Source organism: Aythya ferina (genome assembly GCF_964211825.1).
Source record: "Aythya ferina genome assembly, chromosome: 4".
In the NCBI taxonomy this organism is placed as follows: Eukaryota; Metazoa; Chordata; class Aves; order Anseriformes; family Anatidae; genus Aythya; species Aythya ferina.
The window spans coordinates 69,119,274-69,140,844 of NC_140300.1; the positions used below are offsets into that span (position 1 = coordinate 69,119,274).

At 39.2% G+C, this 21,571-nt stretch overlaps 1 protein-coding gene across 1 annotated transcript in view; it reads right to left on the reverse strand.

Moving 5' to 3' along the window:
* Positions 1 to 5,857: 5,857 nt before the first annotated feature.
* Positions 5,858 to 21,571, reverse strand: part of LOC311436856 (uncharacterized protein) — a 169,421-nt gene continuing 153,707 nt past the window's right edge. The window contains exons 3-5 of the mRNA XM_084519384.1: positions 18,854 to 18,990; positions 8,020 to 8,062; positions 5,858 to 7,153 (exon numbers count right to left, since the gene is read on the reverse strand). Coding sequence (XP_084375510.1) covers positions 6,977 to 7,153; positions 8,020 to 8,062; positions 18,854 to 18,990 — 357 coding nt within the window. The 3' untranslated portion in view covers positions 5,858 to 6,976. The remainder of the gene's footprint in view (positions 7,154 to 8,019; positions 8,063 to 18,853; positions 18,991 to 21,571) is intronic.

Here is a 21,571-nt window from a genome sequence, read left to right on the forward strand (position 1 = left end):
ATTGGACTCAGGAGAGGAGTAACCAGATAATTAGAGAGACTGACATTTAACTGCAGGTTGAAGTAATTAGGGATCAGGAAAAATAAGAGAAGGACTTTCTAAAGCTTACATTGTTGCACATATTGCCTAGGGTTGAAGGAGAAGAAAACTTGACACCCTCTGATGAAGGCAAGATTTCCAGATATAGACAGGACTAACTTGTAACGTTTCAATTCAGATCTGAAATTCTTGAATTTTTTAAGTGCCACAGCTGGTAGCCTGGTTTGAACATGCATCCAAATGAGCAGCAAAAAAAGTTCACAGCAACAAAACCAGACTTTAATGTATCTCCATATATTGAATACGCAGTAATAATATATGGTATCACCCAAGCAATAAAAAGAGAACACACCTGGCAACAGCCTTTACTCTGTGTTTGCTTCTCACGTCGTTCTACACACTTTGTCCAAGCAGAAGGCAGCAAATAGGTCAAAATCCCAATCTGATCTTTATCATTCTGCCTCCTAGCCCTCTTCCATAATGTTTTATAACCAAGCATCAGCCACAAATGGTGAGCAGATTTCCCTTCTGCTGGGGCTGAATGTGTTGCAATAAGTACCAGCAAGGAGAGACACAGAGACACTGAGACTCTGTCCAAATAGATTAAAACCTGGAAAGCCATGTTATGTGAGAGATGTATTGATTCTGAGGATTTCAGCTACATTTTATGCTGCAGAGCCACAGGCAGGAGCTGAACCACAGCGCATTGGCACCAAACCTGAAACTTGTCTCTTTAACTTTAATTGAACATCCAGCAGTAAAAAAATAAAAAAATAAAAAATAAAAATAAAAAAGGAAATGCAGCAAAACAGATAAAAGTGGACTGTATAAAAGATGATTAATTGTTTAGTAAGTACTGCAGCTGCATAGAAATGGTGTGTGCTAAACAGCACTCCACTTAACCTCCTCGTAAAACCCTCTCCATGGAATTGGGATAAAATAGAATTGCCCAAAAATGCAGCATATTGTTATAAAGCCTCTCTCTTCATTAAAGAAGCTGAAGTATAGATAATAACTGCTCTCCTGGATAAATTACTGCTGAGAATTGATCAGACTCAGGATGGAAGGACGGGCATGGAGTTTTTCTCCTCTTAGCAGTTTTCTTTGCTTAGAAACAAGCTACTGTCCTGAGCTCCTGACTGAAATAGCGTGTCAGACTGTATCGCAGTTACCCCAAACGGGCAGTGCACATTTCCTGTAACTTTTGCGTGCTTTTGGCTGTGGGAAGAGCCTGAGAGCCCACCTCCACATGAAGGACACCTGCCTGGAATGAGAAAGTGAGAGCAAGACCCCCTGTCGCGTGTTCGGTTACCCTCTATTTGTAATGCAAAGATCTGTAATAAGAGCCATCTGTCTTGCACAAAACCTCCCTACACTGAACACTTTTACCGAGGGCCCCCAAATGGATGACCAACTGAGACTTATCCCGAGGCAGTCTGCAGATGAGAAGAAAAGATCTGGATTAAAGAGGCACTTCCCAGGATGCCTGCTGAATGGTTTTAGGAAACAGGCCAAGACGCTGAAGCCATTATTCACCAAAGACAAAAAAATCAACCCAGCTGACAATTATTTTCAAGAACTGAGGCTTACTGCCCAAGCTATGCCCGTTCCCTTTCCGTGCCAGAGTCATTCTTTCACTGCACTCGCACGTCTGCATCCTCTGCAATAATGGGAGGAATCCCTCTGTGGCAGTATGCATTAAGTAATCACGCTTTCACGGACGTATCTGTGATAGCACACACAGCTCCTGAGATCCTTCACTTAAAATACAATAATTGCAAGGCATGATAACAGCACTTCGCTTTTTCTACAAGCACCTTTTAGAGTGGCCTTACGTGAAGAGATCACTCATAAGTCTAGTCAATGCTATGCTTTAAAATGCTGTGCCTTAAAATGGATTAAATCAGATGCAGAAAAGCAAAGTGGCTTTCTTACTTTAATTGTGGCTGAATGACCATAATTTACTGTAATTAAGGGTTAAAAGTTCATTAAGTTCTTGTGAGGTAATAAGAGGTATTTCATAAATTTGACGGAAAAGGGAAAAGAAAACAGTATTACACATTTTTTTGTCACTCCATTATTATCATTAGTACAGGATGTGAATGTTGCTGCTGGATTACTTTTTGGTTCTGAATCAAACTCAGATCTGGCCAGATCAAGTAATCACATTTCTGTGAAGTTGCACGTTGCGTGGGACATGCTGTTTATGTCCCATGCCATACTGCACTGCCTCTCACCATCCCCTTACCCAGCACAATGTTGTGAGTTGGCTTCGGTGCAGAGGGGATAATCAGAGCAGCTCCTTGACAGCAGTATCCATGGGAGAGCTTTCCATGGTCAGCTACAGGCTTGGAAAAAAAAAAAAATATCAGGAAAAAAAAAATGCTACAACACCATTTGGATGCTATTTGTCTATTGTTACTGCAAGGGCTGGCTGTCTTTGCACTGTGTGTGCACGTGTGTGTGCGTACCTACCTCCTGTATGATTTTTAGCAGGCAAACTGCACTAAGTATCAGCACAGGCTGGAGCCTGGCAGTGGTCCCACAAGCAAGAATGCAGCTGCATACAGTTCCCAAAGTGGAAAACTTGTTTCCTGTTGTTTCCAGAACAGTGGGATAAGCTTCCAAAAAAGCAGTGAAGGAGCTCTAGCTTTGTGCAGCTGGTGCTATTGCCAGTTTTCCTCTCTGGTAGAAAAGATGTCAAGGCTTAGGCTCATGCTTCATTCAGCTGCACGCCTTTGACAACAGTAAAGACTGGTAGCAGGGAGAAGTGCCAAGAGAGGGCATTTCAAGGCTGCAACAGCAGTGGTCATAGGCATAGATATAAATCATAAAAATAGATCTCCAGATAGGAGAAAACGTAGGAACCCTGCTGCCGGGCCTGAGACTGATCACTTCCTCCTTACCAGTGTAATGGCGAGTCCTGTGCACCTTGCCCAGCGTTTATGAAAACAAGGCAGAGGAAAAGGTAGATGGCTGAAAGCAGGAGGCCTCAGCAGAGCAGCTGCCACCCCCAGAGCCTGAGGCAGCAATTCTGCTGCAGGTGACTCTACTGCGAAGGATCTCTGCTGGATGCCCACAAAGCTACCGTGGCACTGTGTGTTTGTTCAGCTGAAGCCTTTACTGTGCACATCTTTCAACAGGTACTTTACTCAGGTTGCACATACGACCTGACAGGTCAATCCCCTCTCTCCTGGCAGAATGATCCTTTTTTGTTTGTTGGTTGGTTTTGTTTGTGTTTCTTTTTCCCCTACAAAAGCAAATGGAAGGATGAAAAATAAATAATAATAATAAAAAAAAAGGATAACAGACAAGTCTATGCTCATGTCCAAAATAACAAAGAAAAGCAGATACAAGCCAAGATCATTGTGAAGGCTGCATGACATGGTGTGCTCTCTGGGAGACTTAAAAATTATGTAAAATGAATACTGGAGGATAAATGTATGACATCTGAGGAGGTGGAAGATACTGCTGATCTCTTCTGATCACTTGCACTCTTTTTATTTCACACGCATTATCTCCTGCCAACCCTCTCTCATGAAGAGAACCCCGGCATTCATCTTCAGCAGTGCAGCTGATAGCACCTGGGTTTCCTCCACACGTCTTCATTTGTCTATGCCTCTTCGTAGTCCTGGCACATTCATTTTGTTCATCTCTGTAGTCTTTTTTCATTCTTTTCACCTGTTGGGATGTGGAATATGGTCATGTGCTTTGAATTCTCGCAGGCCCATACAGAGCAGTGAAACTCCATAAGAGAATGAAGAAAATCATTGTTCTATCTCCAGCTAGACAAACAATATCCTGTATTTAAATGACTCGTCACCATTTGGTCTCTCTGGTCTTCAACATCATAGGTGATCATAGCCCCAGGCAAAGATAAGTCGCTACCTTGGCAGGTTTTGCACAGGAGTGTCAGTGGTGTCACTGCTAAGAGAACAAAACAAGGAAATGTGCCCACATATTCCTGGAAAAGGTGTAAATCCATGACTGGGGTTTGCTGGCCCAGCCTCTGACGTTAAAGTACAAGGAACCATTGTAGAGTGACAAGAAAGGATGTGGGTGGGATGATTAGAGCAGAGAGTCACTGAAGTGGTGGCCAGCCACACCAGTCCCTGAGTTAGATGGTGTGACTCTGAGTCACGTCGCACACCATCAGTAAAAGCATTTCTTCGTAGCAGCCAAGCAAAGCCACGCCAAGCGTGCCCTGATGCTGCTGCTGCGTGCGATACGCTCAGAGCAAAGGCAGGGAGAGCAATCTGTGCAAGGCTGGCTGGGAGGCCTGCCAAGCTGGTAAATGACAGGGGGTTGCTATTTTTATCGCTCCAACTACAGTTCATTTTTTCAGGCCCTAATGCATAAGCTGGGAATCAGTAAGTGACGTGAGGGTATCTTGAGACTGGAGGTGGGGGAAGAAAGGAGTAGGGGAACGAGACTAGCCTGGATGAATTCCATGGCATGAATTCAATTCAAGATAAAAGCTGACCAGCTGAGCATTTTTTCAACATTTCAAAAGGTTGGATGTACAGTGCAAAAGCATGGCCAGCATGACCTGGTTTTCTGTTTGGGAGTTTGGCCAGAAAAGACCAGTGAACCAAATCCAAAATATTCAGAGGTCCCCAAAGCAGGTTTCCTTATCTGGCAGACTACATATTTTCTGCATTATGGGCCTCTTCTCCAACACTAGCTGCAACCTGTGGCTCATTCAATCTTGATCTGCTCAGCTCCTGCATACCTAGGGCCCATTTTTGTTAAGATCCACTGTATAACCTTGCTTTACTGAAATAAGGTGGTGTTGAGCTGCTGCTGTTGCACTAGTGTGTAGTTAAGAGACCATGTGTTGGTTGCAGTAGTAACTCAAGAGAAAGCTACCAACAGAAAAGTTATAAAAATCTAAGGAAAAAGAGGCAGAAGGCAGTAAGTAACTCAACACATAAGAGGACCAGCCCTTACATCTGACTGCCAGCAGCCTGGCCATCAGCTACCCATAAGAAGTATTAACGTGTTCACCACCACTTGGTGGTGAACACGTTAATGTGCAGTCCACTCACAATTTTGTCCCATCCATCACTGTGTGTACTAGTAAATGAGAGTCGTGTACTCATAAAATTTGTATATGCTCCTTCTTTCGTGTTGTCATACATGATGAAAGATGCCCAAATAAAAGCTATGTGAGTGTCACGTAGGGATTCAAAGTTTCTGGCTCCTGAAGTCCCAGCTAGTCCTCCACTGGCCCTCCCTCTCTCACGGGTAAGAACATCAAAGCCTGATCATTGAGTGCATCAGCTTAGACACCGGCGTTATGGACGTGGCTCTGGCTCCTTGATGGTGCTGCTGCTGAGTATGAATGAGGTTTGCTATTAGTTTGCTGTCAATTACTATTGCACATTTCCAGTGCTGTCTATGTACCAATCTGAGTTATGGAGCAAGGTCCACTGTGCTAAGAGTTGTGCAAATTTATTGAACAGAAACATCATCTTTGCTCTATATATTTTACAAGGCAGCTACATTTTATGCTGGAAAAGACAAAATAAAATTAAAGAAAAAAACATTTCTAGTTTACTTTTAAAGGTTGTAAATAATAATATGGATCTATCCTTTTATGAGACCTAGGAATCCACAAGAACTAACACAAAATAGGCACATGGGAACTCAGAGAAAAAAAATATATATGTATAGCTGGCTGTGAATTCTTGTGACTCCCAACGAATAGCTGATCAGTGACATTTAGTTCCAGAGTATTCTGTGAATTTCACAAAATATAATTACACTATTTTTTATCAAATTTGTATGTTCAGGACACCATAAACTCAAGCAAATGTAAATATAGTGTGACCTTTTATTTCCAAGGCACCAATGACAGCGATTCTGTTTTGTCATATTCTGCCTGTAAGTCACAGATAATTATATACTATACTTGTAAGGAAACTAGTCCATAAATCTTTAAATATAGCACTTTAACCAAGTTTCAAGGAATGAACAGCTGGATAGAATTGTAATGATATATAATGTGGAAACATAAAAATTGAAGCCTTCCCCTTACATAGTAAATTTTCTCAATTTTATATTTATGTTCTCTTCTATAATCATTATAATACACATAATTTTACTTTCTTTGGTATTAAGTTTCTTTCTTCATAATTATACGTATATATAGATGACATCAACATCTATGAGTATGGTAAATCTGGACGTGTCTCGATTAATTAGGAGATAAAACGACATACAGTGATTTTCTTAAGTACTTTATAAAAAGCTAAGGGAGCATTTTTGGGTGTATGATGTCAAATTCTGGCACTTCACAGAGTTTAAGGGCATGCAGACCCAATGGTCTTCCTTCACAAACAACCATGAAGGGTCACTCAGGCTGGATACTTTGTTGACCAGCCCAGCTCTGACTCCAGTTGCCCAAGCCTGTCTGAATCATATTTCAGAGAAGCCATTTGGGCAAGATTCGTCTCAACCAGATTTAGACACTTGGAGAGGCACATCTAAGGCATGGCTCATCTCATTCAAGGATAACCGGTAAGGTGAATCACTGCCTGAAAGTATCTGCTTCTCTCCATTGACTGTAAAAGGAGTCTAGGAAATTAACTCAAGGGGGGATGTTTATGATTGATACGTGGAAAGGTGTGTGAAACGTATTGCACCTCAAGCTTTCATCTGAAGAACCAAAGGCAGAGCATGCCTCATTTAGGTGGTCTAGTAGCCACCCCTTTCATAATTTGTGCTGCTCACTGCGACAGATCAGCGCTGCTTTTCTATCAGACTAGTTCACCTCTAATTTCCAGTTTATTATGACTTTTCTCCGGCAGATGGAAGATCCCTTTAACACCAATAATTTTCACAATGAAAATGCTTTTACACCTGTCAATCATACCGTCACTCAATCTTCTATTCAATCTTTCACTAAATATTTAAATAGTGATTTCACATTTACCTATGCAGATGAAATTTCTTTAGAAATGCACACTGACTGTGGACTGATGTGCTCTGAACTGTAGATATCCCACTGAAAACTTGACAGCTGGGCTTCTTTCTCCCACTGTGAGATATTGCTAATGCTTATTAATTTCAAAAGGGCTTGCTTGCCTTCTTTAACAGAAGTGTATGAGTACTGTGTAATAAGGAAGAAAAGTACATTATAAACAAATAATTAAACAGCTTTGAAACCCTAAAAAAAAAATAATTTTCAAACAGTATTTGTAACTTTAAGTGTAAATTGGTATGGTAAATATTTTTTCCAGTTTATTGATTCAGAGCTAGATTATGTGAGGAGATGTCCTATTACCTTTTGTAATTACATTAGTGTGAACCAGAAACAATTAGTTGTATTTTCTGCTTAGAGCTTAATGGCGTTGTTTAGGGCATAATACACACTGTATTGGGGAAAGCAAAGTGAAAAGAGATATCCATAGGATTAACAAATACAAAACTGGCTATGACAAGACTGCCCTGGTTGAAGTTTAGTAGCCAGGGATAAGAGAGTAAGTATTGAGCACAGCATCAGAAAATAGTACAAATGTTCACCCAAAGTAGTAGTGTTTCTAACTGTTAAAACTTTCAATTGAAAATAACAGGGAAAAAAAAAAAATCCTTAAAATATAAATGAAATGGAGATTTCATTATTCATGAGAACTCCAGACCAAAACTCACTGTCCTGAATGGGAAGGAACCCATTGATTTCAGCAGACTGGATTAAGTAATAAAATCAGAAATAATAAAACAGTGTAGAAGGAAAGCTGCTAATCCTATGTTCGATCCAATTATGAAAAAGAATTGCCAAAAATATCCTGACAAGCCTAATCAAACAGAAAATTTTGTGGAATCAAGATATTCAGTTTATTTAGGCAAAAGTTATGAAATCTCTTTAGACTTTGATATCTGAAATCAGAGTAACTTCCAAACCTTTCCAAGGTCACTAATTTTGACCTTATAGTCACAAAACAAAACACAAGAAGTGTGAATGTAGAAATTACTTACTATTGTGTTTTTATCATGCTCCAAGTAGATCTGAAATCCCTGCCTGCAACACACACATAAAAATAATAATAATTAAAAAAACAACGAAACAAACAACAATGCTTTAGATGTTGACAACAGATGTCTGTCTCTATATTGAACCAAGCCATTGAACTGGTTGTTTGATGGATGTCTTCCAAGTCAGGTCAAACATGGATCCAACTTTAATGGTTAGTTTCTCTTTTTATGATATGACAAAGCAAACATTGTTCATTGAAGCTTATACATATGAGAAATTTTGAATTTTCTCTCTGTTTTTACAAAACAGGCCATCATAGCAATAGTTAATTAAGAAATAAAAAATAACTTTTTATCTGAAGTCTGACTAGAAGTTGTGTTTGGAAAGAAAAATATTTCTGAGAGAGATTAAAGATGTAAATTTTCTTCACTTTTAAGACAAGATAACATTTCTGGGTCCACTGCAAAACAAAAACATCCTGGAAATTTTCACATGATTATCTTTATTTCGTTGGCACGATTCAAAGAGAAGTGTTCTGTCATACTTGCCAGAATACTTCTTGCTAAACTGTGCTCTCCAAGAGGACTGCCTGATGACTGCTCAGTTGTAGCTCTTCATGCTGTTAGTCTCACAGGCCAGCTGGGAATCCCTTCTCATACTCTGCCCCAAAGACTGTTTAGCAAGGGATTCTTAGGGTAGTTCAGATAATCAAAAGAAATAAAAGAATTAAATAACTTTATGTAGCTCTATAATTATTTTTAAAGATCTGGTCTCTCCTTTTTTGCAGTCTCCCAATCTCACTGTTCAGCTCTTCCTTCCAACAGACCTACTCACAGTATTTTCCTAGTGGCTGAGCTTTGAATAAGTCCTATTAATGAAGTTATCTACTTGTTATAGTTTTTCTTGATCAAAACCGGAGCTTTGGTAGCTTCCCTTGTACAGTTCTTTAAAATTAGGGAAAGGAGCTGACAGAGGTGTGTGTCTAAAATTAGTAATCCTAATACTTGAAGGCAAAGAGTGCTGCCTGTTTTAATAATTTCACTTTAGGTGAGACAGCCCCGCTCTTTGATTTTGAAGTGCTTTGGCATTTCTATCAGAGATGTTTGCTGGAATAAACTCTACAAAATTTGATCTCATGATTATATTTGTTTTCATCTACTTTTAATGGCCAAGGAGTAGGAAAAAAGACACGAGAAAGGGAATGAAACAAAGCAGATGGAGGAGCCTTTACAGGAATGACACCAATACAGACTTGCAGCAGATAATTTAGTTAAGGCACACTTGCATGGTTTGCTTAGCTGAGCAGAACAAACTGTCTGATAAGGTGGCTGCAGCATATTCACAGGCTTTCACTGAAACAAAATAAAAAAGCCAATTCTGCAGAGTGTGCTGCACATTGACCCCAAGACATGGAAAAAAACAGAAAGTATGATTTATTACAGCATTTATATTACAGAGAATAGTATATTAAGGAGCAGCAGTAGAAAAATGGGTTTTGATCATGACGTAGTTCATCCTTTTCTCTGGCCCATCATTGAAAAAGAAATAAAACAGTGCCTTTGACCTACAGATACCAAGTTTCGAGTAGCACAGCATAAGCTGTAAAGCATTCTCTATTCTGCTGATTGTGTTTGCATGCACACTCAAGTTGATCAGAGCATCTTTTTCACATCCAGTAGGCTAAACCAGACAAAGAAAAAAAAAAAGGAAAAAAAGGAAAAGCCGAGACTGGCAAGCAATTAGCCCAAATGTATCTTATGCATTTTTTACTGGATATGCTGGATGCCCTCTTTAAAAATGAGATAATAGCCAAGAAAGATGAATTATGTATGAACAGAGTTCTGTGATGTCTGTTTCTCGGAAACTACATATACAATTTGTTTCAACTGTCATATGTGTATAGCAAGTATCTGAAAGCAAGGTAATTTCCCTTCTTACAGTGGAATTGATGTAACACAAAGCTATAACATGAGTCACTGCATGAAATTACATACCCTCTCTCGTACATACATACACACAGCATGTACATATGTAACGTTTTCTGGTCAAGGAGCCTTACAAATCTTTAGGACTTCTGCTGTTGCTACAGAAGAGCTCAGCTGTCTTCATGAACCCAAGTCACTGTATCCATTTCAGGACAAAATGATTTCCACATTAAAACCATGCCCTTTTGGAATATGCCTAACAGATGTCAAGACCTTCTGGAATATACTTGATAGATGCAGGTGTTATATTCAGGATAACAAAGGAATGATATTAACCACAGGATAACAGGTATGTCTCTTTCTAAATCTCCACCTGTTCCTGCCTTTCCAAGAGTCCTTAGCAAATGTACTTTTATCTTCACCGTTTAAACCATGTTCTGCCTGCAGTCAGAGTATTTTTGTACAACAGAACCAATATTATTTATCATGATTAAAGAAAAGCAGGACCTAAATAATTTCTATAATACAAATCATCTCCTGTGAATTTTCCTTTTATCTTCTGGATTAGAGCTACACAATATAAAACCCTTGGGAATTCAAGTAAACAGAGCTATCTCTAGCTAAAATCTTCCCTTTGAAAAACAAAATTCTGGCCAGGCTCCAACCATTCTTCAAAGTTAACTATAACTTAGATTTATTTTATATATTTTCCATCTGTCTAGGATAGAAGCAAAAACAATGATTTTTTAAACACATTCCAGAGTCTAATATTAACTTTGGGAAATGTTATCCCTTGATGAATAATTACAAAAATTACAAATAGCAAAGGCCTAAATGAGGCCTAAAAGAGGCCTCTCTTAAACCTCACATTTTTCTTCACTGTCCATCTTATGGTATGAAAGTATTGGTTTATGCATCCTTGTCCTGTCTCCTATTTTCACACCTCCCCTCAAGTGCTGCCACTCCATGCACTTGATATGTTGATACATTGAAAAATGTTGTGAAAATTTTTTATAGTAGAAGGGACTAGAGGTCTTCTCAGAAGGGCACTCACACACGTTGTTTATGAAAGACAGTCAGACACATGCCTTGCTCAGACATGCACGCGTATAGAAAGTTAGGTTAGCTATTACTAGTAAGTGCTGTAGACAGGAAATATCTGCAGAGTTTAGCAGGTGCAATTCCATCAGTGCATGCACTCTGCAAAATGATTTCTCAAGGAATACACCAAGCTATATCAGATGTGGCTCTATTTACTCTTCAAATTAACATGTTTAAATTCTTTCTGCAGAACTATGTGTGGGTGGATGCACGTCTGCCAACATCTTTATCCTGTCTTCATTACCTGCCAAACACCAGACCTCTGACAAACCTCATTACCAAAATTATCCTCTTTTTCAACCTATCTGGCCATATCACTAGCCACCATGACCTGCTTCTTGGCTTCTTCTTGTTCACCAGCTTCAAGCCTTTGTCATCACAGCCCCTGCCCCCTCAATTCCATTTCAGTGCACATTCCACAACTCAACTCTCGTCCCATTTCCACATGGGATGTGAATGTATACCCATAATCGCATTCCCAACATTTTTTCTTTTTTCTTTTTTTTTTTTTTTTTGTCTTTTACCACTTACTAAATGTTTGAAGAGCCACATAAAGATTTTCTGAAGTATTTATTCCCACTGACTTGCCAGTGAAAGACAGTACAGACTTTATAAGCAGCATTAATGGTGAGAACATACTGAAATACTTACGACTGGTATTCTGAGCATATTCTTTGGCAATTCTCATTTTTTATGTGTGAAGAAGTCACATATGTCAATGCAGAAAATCCAAAAAATGTTTCCTTCCACATTTTTGTAATTTTACTTAGCACCTATCGGCATCTTTAGACTCTCAGATACCATTGCCTGCCACTAATATTGTTACAACATTTAATGTTCACCTCTCATTTGTTAAAATAAATATTTCTTGCATCATCAAGTTTTTGTTTTGTTTTGCCTCACAGAGGAGCGGTTTGCCTTTTTTCCTCCCATAACTTTGGGGGTAAAAAGGTGATAAATATCATCCTACCTTGGATGATTATCTCATTGTCTGCCTGTGCAGACACCAGAATGCCACCTTTTACTATTCTATTTAGTAACAACAATTGCTGCTTAGGTTAGTATCCAACAATACCAACCAATGGTTTGAGCTAGGTCATATATTCAGATCATTGACACAGCTCCTGATACCCAAGACAGCTTGAGAAACTCTGTTAGGTGTGGAGGAATAATTATTTATACAAGGGGAAAACTGATCTGAATTGTTAGTACAAGAGGGAAAAATTTCCATGAGTGTACGTGGCAGCTGGTGGCATTTCTAGGAAGGCTAGGGTACTGAGATCTTTCTAGGGAAAGAGCATCAGTGCAGTTATTATTAAACCCTGACACAAAGTTCTGATACATCCCCCTTTCACGTTCTTATTTGGTGTGACATTGATGACCACTGCTTGATTATATATGTAAATAAAGGAGTGGCCATCACCTTCCTATGATGATGTTGATCTGAGCTAATGATGAAGTGGGACATGGGGAAGATGCAGGACAAGTCAGTGCTAATGAAGATTTATTTAGTAGTGACATTTGATCAGATCTACTTGGCGAAGTCTTAGGTTTCATTAGTTAAAGACATAAAGCAGTCTGTCTGATTAAAGGCAGAAAAAACAGTGGGGAGCTCACATAAATTACTACAGCTCAATTAGGTGCAGACAGTTTAGTGAGTGTTTATTACCAGTAGAAAGGAAGATTTTCCAATTAGATTAAAAGGTTTTGAAAACAACTCTTATAGTGCACGGTGATTTAGACCCATTGCTGGGATAATACATTGTGAGAAGCTGCATTGATTAAAAGTAAGCTGGTAAGTTATCTGCATTGCTTCATTGTTTATCAATGGAGCCCCTGCTGCCTAGGTACAATTTACCTCACAAGATCAATGCCTAGACTTGGCTAATTTTCTCCTTGGCCTGAAGATTTATATGGATGTAAAGGGCATCTGCATCATGGCAGAAAATACCAACAAGATTTATTTGGGATAATCATCAAGGAAGTGAAGTTATATCAATCATCAAAAGTGTATCCTTGCCATGCTGGGCCCTTCAGGCTGGCATCCCTGCTGCAAATCTGGCTTTAAAGGAAAGTCATTTTAATCAGAAAGGAGCTCGATTCCAGCGAGGTTCCACAGGCTCATTGTGAAAACTGAAAAGGCGTTAAAACAAAAGTGGAAGTATATAGAGTGCTCAAGCAGTGGTCAGCCAGTGTTTCTGACAACTGATTGAAGGTACTTGGTGTACAGCGAAGGCTCGTGATTCATGAACCCCAGTGTCCTACAGTGCAGTATGTGACTTCCAGCAGGGCTGAGCTAGCTGGAGTCCACGTCTGCTTTGCCAAAGGATTTTTAGATACGGGCTGGGAAAGGTAGGGGGTCATTGTCCCTGGCTCTGAATGACTGATTGTTTCCCATGCAGAACGGCATGGGGACGGAGGGGGGGAAGAGGAGCAAAGGAAAAGAAAACGAATGATATTTAAATTCCTTATACTCCTACTGTGCCCTTCAGATCACATAGGGGCCTGCAGCTGCTTCTAATCCTTCTCTCCCAGAATTGTTTATTGTGAAGACTGGAAGAACTGAGACCAACAGACGAAGAAATAAATAAAATAATTCTAACTTTACATGTTTGGTATAATGACAACACACTGTTCCACACTGAAGCTTTCTTGTTCCTTGTGTATAGATAGGACTCGAATCCAAATGTTACAGTACTGAACTGTCCTCACTTCTTTATCTCTTTATCCCTGCGATGCTTGCACATGCAGCACCTCTCCTCTGTTAACACAGATCCCCAAAGTCTAAGCTTAAATCAATGCCACGGGAGATGTTGATGGTGTTCTGAACAACTGCAGTGAATGCAGAATTGTGTCCTTCCTCTTGGCTCTAATGACCAGTCCTTCATGCTTCAGAAAAGCATGTGTGCACATTGGGGTGATGGAGAGGAGAAAGGAGCTATGGCATGGTATCTTTCACAGAATAATGAAAACTGGGTCTGCAGGGGTTGCTGTCCTTCTTTGCACTAACTATAGCAATGCCCCTGTGTATGGTACATGTTCTCCAAACGCACAGAAAAGTACACAAGTCTTCCTCACACCTACAGACGGAACGGACAGTTCTTCTGTGTAAACATTTTGATGTATAAAAGAACATTATTTAAAAGCACATGTGTAAGCACAGACTGCCTCTCAAACTGTACACCCACAAATTATTGGCTGTTTTATATAATACAGTTTATCAAAGCTGCAACAGTGTGGGTACTTAGTCCTCTGAATAATCCCATTGTCTTCAATGCATGTGCTCACTGCATGCTGCCAAGTTACACATTTGAGCCCTAAAAGTCTTAGTTCTCACCTCATAATGAAAAGAGTTCACGTAGTCCATACTCCGACATGAAGTGCTTTATCCTATACAATTAAGCAATGAAACTTTCCCTGTGGCATCTTCTCTACATTACATGAGACATCCCTGCCCTGACCGTAACAATACTTCACTGAAAAAATCAGCAACCGTTTTTCAACAAAATAAGGCACATTCAAACCCTTCCAGGCACCCCGGATAGTACCATTTTACCATTTTGAACAACTGCTCATGAATAAAACACTGATATTCTTTGTAATGTAAACATCCTGTTGGTTAGCAAAACTGGGCTTTGGGTTTGTTTTCTTTATAATTGGAAGGAGTTGTCATTTAAGGAAACAATTAACATTTGTTACGAGCAACTTGACTGTAAATGACTCCTACTATTACACTAAATACATTTAATTATGATTTATTGGTGCATAGCAACCTTTTGTAACATTCTAGCCAACATCCATTTTCGCTTAATTAAACTCATTATAACAACATTTTGCTACATAAAGGGGGAAAAAAGCAAAATGAGAAAAACCCCAAATTCCACAATTAACTGTTCAAAATAAAGGCCATAAGGTAACTGCAGCAGATTTCCTAGTATTTAAACTACTACTGTTACTAATTGTACTCTTGGAAAATTAAGCCGGAAAAAATGTAAGAGATTTATTTACTAGTGGCTCGACTTCACTGAGAGCATTGCCCCCAGCAATGGCAACTTGAGAGAACTGCATTCTGGCTACCTTGCACCTATGGAAACATCTGAAATATATTGTCCATGGAAGCCTCTGGGAATTCAAGCAGCATCTCTCATGTAGCTACATCTTTAGTGCATTAGGAAAAGGTTGCAAATTCTTACTCCTTAGGTGTAAGAACAGTTGTGCTCGAAGTGCATGCTCTGGTTGTTTACAAGAATATATTAAATTAAAAAAATAAATAAATAAATACATTACCAAAACAAAACAAAACATGGTTTCTCAACACAATTTCAGCAAGGAAACTTTCCAAAGGTTCCTTGTATTTCCTGCTAAATTCTAAATTTTCAGACCTTAAATAATGTCTAAATTATTTCTTTGATGGATTATGAACAATAAAGATGCTCTTTTGCTGAAAAATCTGTATCTTTATCTCTCAGCTTAATGTGTGTTGGGATTCAGCCTTTTGATCCTAGCCACAGAATTAGAACACTCTTGAACAAACTGAAAGTCACAACTTGGGACAAAGACATCAGCATCCTGAATTGCTCAGATTATTTATTGACTTTCCAATGGAAGAAGTTTTCTGCTTTTCTTTACTTTTCTCCACTGAAAATAAAAAATATCTCAGAAGGAAACACCTCCTTTATTAGGTTCTAAATATACAGCACCTGTAGAGACTGCCTTTGCACCCACAACTGGTGACACGGCATTTCACTATGATTTTTTTTTGAAATTCAGTGGTAAAGAAAGTTAAATATAGGAGGGAAGGATTTGAATTATTAATTCCCAATAAACCTAGATCCTTCCAAAGTGCTATCTAAGGCATTTCAAACTTAAAACAAAATCTCTAGACACAATTTGGTGTGAAATGTGGTGTGAAACACGTGTTCGGATCCTTTTCTTTCTAACAGGATTTACTCACTCAGCTCCTGGGTGGAGATTAAAAATTCACCCCTCACACAAACCCCTTCCTTTCTACTGTTAATCACGAGGTCAGAGCTAAACTGCAGCCTGTCAGTACTTCTAATGAATCTGTTTTACACAGTGTAGCTGGCTGCTTGCTCAGCAACAGTCCGTGCTGTCTGAAGGCCACAGATAAGTGCTCAGGGATTACCTTTAAAACAATCCCCCAGCTCTTTTGTCACTAAGAGCAGAAAGTCGGAACAAAAATCTGAGCTGTAATGCTTGCTTCTGTGGACTGGCCAAGTTTTAACCATCGAAGGTTCAGGAAATGCCCTTGAAAATCATTGAGCACTGAGGTTCAACCCAAGTGCTGTGGCTGCCGGAAGGTTAGGGTGTCTGCTGCAACTGTTCACTCCAACCTTTCTTCTTTTTATTTTTAACAAGTTAAAAGTGAAATCCAAATCCAGCACCAACACCTCCAGTCCTGGCAGTCACTGCCATGCAGGTACAACGTGGGGTTGGCCTGTGGGGAATGAAGCTCTGAGAGCAGCCATGTACGTGGCTGGTGAGGCCTGCCCAGGCCTCAGGGGTGCACCACCTTCAGGGCTGCACGGCGTTGTGCTTTGGGCTCTTAAATCCTCACTACCCACAGATTGAGTCACTGTCCCAAATTTATGGGACCACCGTGGTACAAAAAAAAAAAAAAGCCTGAAGGGCAGGCTTTGTCCTGGTCAGACCAAAAAGATTCTACTCTGTTAAGAACAGACAAATACAAAATGAACAAGAATCCTTCTTCTTCTCTTGGACTACCTGAAAAAATCCTAATATTAATTATTTGGTAGCTGTGATTTAATAGAAAGAAGTTTAGGATTTTTCACATTTGTTCTAGAAACCCAACTGTGTACTTGAAGCACCGAAGAGGGAGTGAGGGGAAAAAAAAAAAAAAAAAAAAAAGAAAGAAAAAAGAAAAAAAAAAAAAAAAGGCAACCACAGAAGAATTGAGGAATTGAAAGGGTAGCAACCACTCAAAACACAGAATCCAGTGAACCACCACGGAGTGAGAAATGCCTTAGAATCTTTTAACGATGTAAGAAGTTGCACTTCCTTATAAAACTTAATTGGAAAGAGCTGCATCTGCTGAGGCAACAGCCAGCACCATGGGTTCCAGCTCTCAACCTACACGTTAAATTCAAAGCTTTGCTTATAATATGCTTTGTATGCACTGTCTTGTTCCTGTGTACAACTGTGACTTGCAGATACCTCCCCCCACAAACTTAAAACTGTGCGGAGAAGGCACAGAGACACCACATGCCCATTCAGCAAAGAAAATCAAACCTTGATTTACCATTAGAAGGGCTGTAAGGTCACTTAGCTGCTGAGCGCTTTGTTGTATGTCTTGCTCTGCGACAGCTCTCTAGGATAATGGGTAAAGACCAGTCCACCCTAAATATCGCCTTAAATTGGGAAGTACATACGCAGTTCTGTAAGTGGGGAATGGCGAGATTGTTGTTGGCTATTGAATGCCATAATTTCTAAGGATAATTTGGCTGCCTCTGTCACATATGATAACATCTCAAGACCAAAGTCTTCATTTATTACTACCACCAACATATACCACCAATGCTCACACATCCTCTTTATCACTTTAGCCACAAGACAAATGTGCAATCAAATGGGCAACTGCATATGTAAAGTTTGGGGGTTTTGACCTGTTCCTTTGGAACATGGCTCCTGCACTGTTCCAATCTGAATTTTCAAATGAAGTCTCCATGGCAAAGGGAAAATCTTACTGATAAGAAATATACCAACAGTTTATTTTGAGTATTGCTAGTCTGCATACTTGTCTGGAAATAAAAAAGGAAAAATATAGCTAAGATATTTAAATTTTACAATTAGTTATTATTTGCACATGACAGTTCATTTTTCCAATATTTTATATAATGATACTGTTATTAAAATAAATGTGGAGATTATACCAGTCCCTTAAGTCTCAGTACAGAGTTTAGGACAAAAATGTTTTCTCTTCCATCATCACAACACTAGATCTTACCATTAACACCAACATAAGCTGCTCTCCTAAGAAACTTGTGTGTTGTTACCTTTTTGGTTGGCTTCGTTATACTAGTGTCAGGTATGCTCAGCACTTCATAGAAACATGTTCCAGATAGGAACAAGCAGGACAAACACAAAATGAGTTATTCTAAACCACTGCCTGATTAGAACATTTTTCACCCTACAGGTAACAAATAGAGTATGATGACTGTGCTATGCTGGGTGTTGTCTATCTATCTTTCAAACAGAGCACTGATTTTATGGATTATTTTTTTCTAGATACAAAAGAAAAATGTTTTTCATCAATGCTCCACTTTCAAAAATGTTTCAAAACATGTTTCCATAACTGCAGAGATTTGTCCGCATTTTGAGTATCCTGGTTAAAGGCAAGGGGTTCGTGAATCATTCTGCACTATGAATTTTGCAGAGCTATGATTGCTGAGAATGGCTTTGTGATAGGAAGAGCTCTCATAGCTAAGCACTGACTTTATTAGGTTGTGATAAAAAGGAGTTATCAATGACTACAGAGAACTTAAGACACTTTATTGCCGAGCACTGCAATGATATATTGCAGAATGCTTTTTAATTGGTAGTTAGCTTTTGATGTTTTGCTAAGACCAGCTGTTTACATCTCTTCAGCACCCACATAAAATCAGTTTTACATCTTCACTCAACATTATTAGTCAGAATTAACAAACATATTTTCTATTTTCAAAATTTCTTTTTTATGAAAGATTTCATGTTTCACTTTGCTCCATCCCACTGATCAAATATCAATATAAAAGACAGAACAATCATTTATGTATTACATTTAAGCACTTACCATCTATCTTGTGGGTGTGTCTCATTCCAGAAGACTTTGCTCTTTTCATGGTTAGTTTTTGTTGTTGGTGTTGTTTTTCTCTTGCTTTCAGATGTTATCCTAATGCCTCCAGCACCTCTGAGGAATGTTACCAATGACTATAAAGATGAAGAAGACTTATTAAGCTACATTATCTAGGTCATCCTCTCAGTGTATTTCATGAAAAATATTCTCAATTACTTTTTCCAGTTGTTATCCATTTAAAAGTACTGTAGAGGGTCTGAATTACTGGATAGCGGTTTTGGTCTAAATATTTACTATGTTTACTTCCATGTTCTTACAATATGGGAGGAAAAAGAAAAAAAAAAAAAAAAAAAACACATGGCTTTCAGTGGTACAGCTTTTAGTATTTTCTGCATAAGATATTCAAAGAAAATACTTCACACATGACATCTGGGGCTTGCTTTAATGCCAAAAGGCAAGATGAGAAAGGATGGCTTGACTCAGGGCCAGTGATACTTTAAAGATGTTATATTGTACAAAACTTCAGATTTAGAGATAAACGTCATATAGGTTTGACAGTCTGAGAATTTTCTTATTCCATTGATACCATTTTGAATTGTTTCCAGGACAAAAATTTGTGAGATAACAAATCCTGAAAAGAGATTGCCTGGATTTCCAAATTGCTGTGGTTTATTATGTTTGTTTGCTTGTTTTTTAATTATTTAAATTTCAATACTTGAGCAGCCACTATATCTGGAGGATTGTACAAATGAAAAGCCATCTGAAGGCTCATTCCGTTTTTATATGGTACACAATGACATATTTTAAATTTAGTATTTTGTAGAACACAAGAAAAACTACACTGGCAGTAAAGCTGGAAAAAATAGCAGGCCGTTACTTGCCATGTGACAATACGAAGGGCTGTTCATGTCATTACCCACCATCACAATCTGTCATCTTCTATTACTTCTACTTCCTACTCTCTTTAAGAAATACAAAGAAATAAACAATAACTAATGACTCCACTATTCTTCCCTTTGTCTGGGCTTATTCTGCTTGCCCAGCTTAGGAGGATCGCACCCTCAATTCTCTTCTGGAGATACCATTCCCTTCCCCTTGATTATATTTGTTACCTGGGATTAACCCATTTTTAATGGCAAGGACCACCTTCCACCATGATGCTTAGCTTCTGCTTCCTACAACAGAGCAGCCTTGGTTGGCTGGGGGCTCTCCTTGGGAAAGTGGGGAAGCAGAACACATGGTTCTCTTGATTCATTGAAGTTATGGTGGATCCCATCATTTTGTAGAGTAAAATCTACTCATGAATATTTTTATCAGCGTAGTTCCCATGTAAGGTGGGCAGGTCAGTGGCTGAACAAATCTCAGAAAAGAACCAGATATGGAGAAGCTGGTACTCCCTCCGGGGAATCTGTGAGTGCTGGGGATCACCCAGGAATGATACTGGTTTTCCCATCTTTTGTATATTTTCAAGGTAAACAGGCAGTTTTGCCTCTTTTCAGTTCTGTTCTGTTGGCCCTTACAGAGTCACAACATTTCTGGGTTAATTAGAAAAGAGTTAGGGAACATTCTAAAACTTGTATTTGCTTACACTGTAAAAATAGAAAAGTACTATACCAGTAATAAGAATGGACATCTAATAAAAACAAAAACTGTATAGAGCACAGTAAAATTCTTGCAAGAGCAGTTTTCCTTTATCAGGAGGCTATAAGAACAGTTATTGTGAGCAGCTGGGGAAGATAACCATGAAAGGAATTTCTCCTTTGGAAGGAGTTTTCAGCTTTTCTCTGTCAGTTATGTACTAATGCTGGATAAATCCTATATGAAGTAGAAAAATATGTTTCATCAAATGTAACTTTTCTTAACCTGAATTAAGGAAGTGTTTTCCAATCCTCTCTAGCTCATTATAAAGAAAATTCTTTGGGGTCACATTATATCCAAGAGATTTATCTAGCTACTGTAGGTAATTAATGAACTATAGCAAAATCTATGTGTATTATGCTTGGCATACACTTGCAATTACTGGCCAGCCTAAAATTATCAGAATGTATATGGTGGCCCCCAAAGAGGTTAACCTGAGGCAAAGAGGTTAACTTGAGCGGTATGTTCTGCAGTGAACAGCTCTCAGAACTACCATGGCCAAAGGAACTGTGATACAATTAGTCAGAGAAGAGACTTAAAATGCACTCTTTGGTGTAGCTTTAAAGATTAAAAGCTAATCAATCACTCTGGATTTATTCACAATGTACTTTAATACTCAGAATGTTAAACTCATATTTGCCTTTTCCTATTCACACCCCATTTATAGCCTTTCATGAAACTCAGGTGCTCACTGTATTTGCTTGTGATTCTTCAGTATGTGATCAGAATTTTGTACAGGGAAGGGAAGGGAAGGGAAGGGAAGGGAAGGGAAGGGAAGGGAAGGGAAGGGAAGGGAAGGGAAGGGAAGGGAAGGGAAGGGAAGGGAAGGGAAGGGAAGGGAAGGGAAGGGAAGGGAAGGGAAGGGAAGGGAAGGGAAGGGAAGGGAAGGGAAGGGAAGGGAAGGGAAGGGAAGGGAAGGGAAGGGAAGGGAAGGGAAGGGAAGGGAAGGGAAGGGAAGGGAAGGGAAGGGAAGGGAAGGGAAGGGAAGGGAAGGGAAGGGAAGGGAAGGGAAGGGAAGGGAAGGGAAGGGGGAGTTGCAACCTCCTTCTCAAAGAATTCTGATAGGGCAGAAGTAAA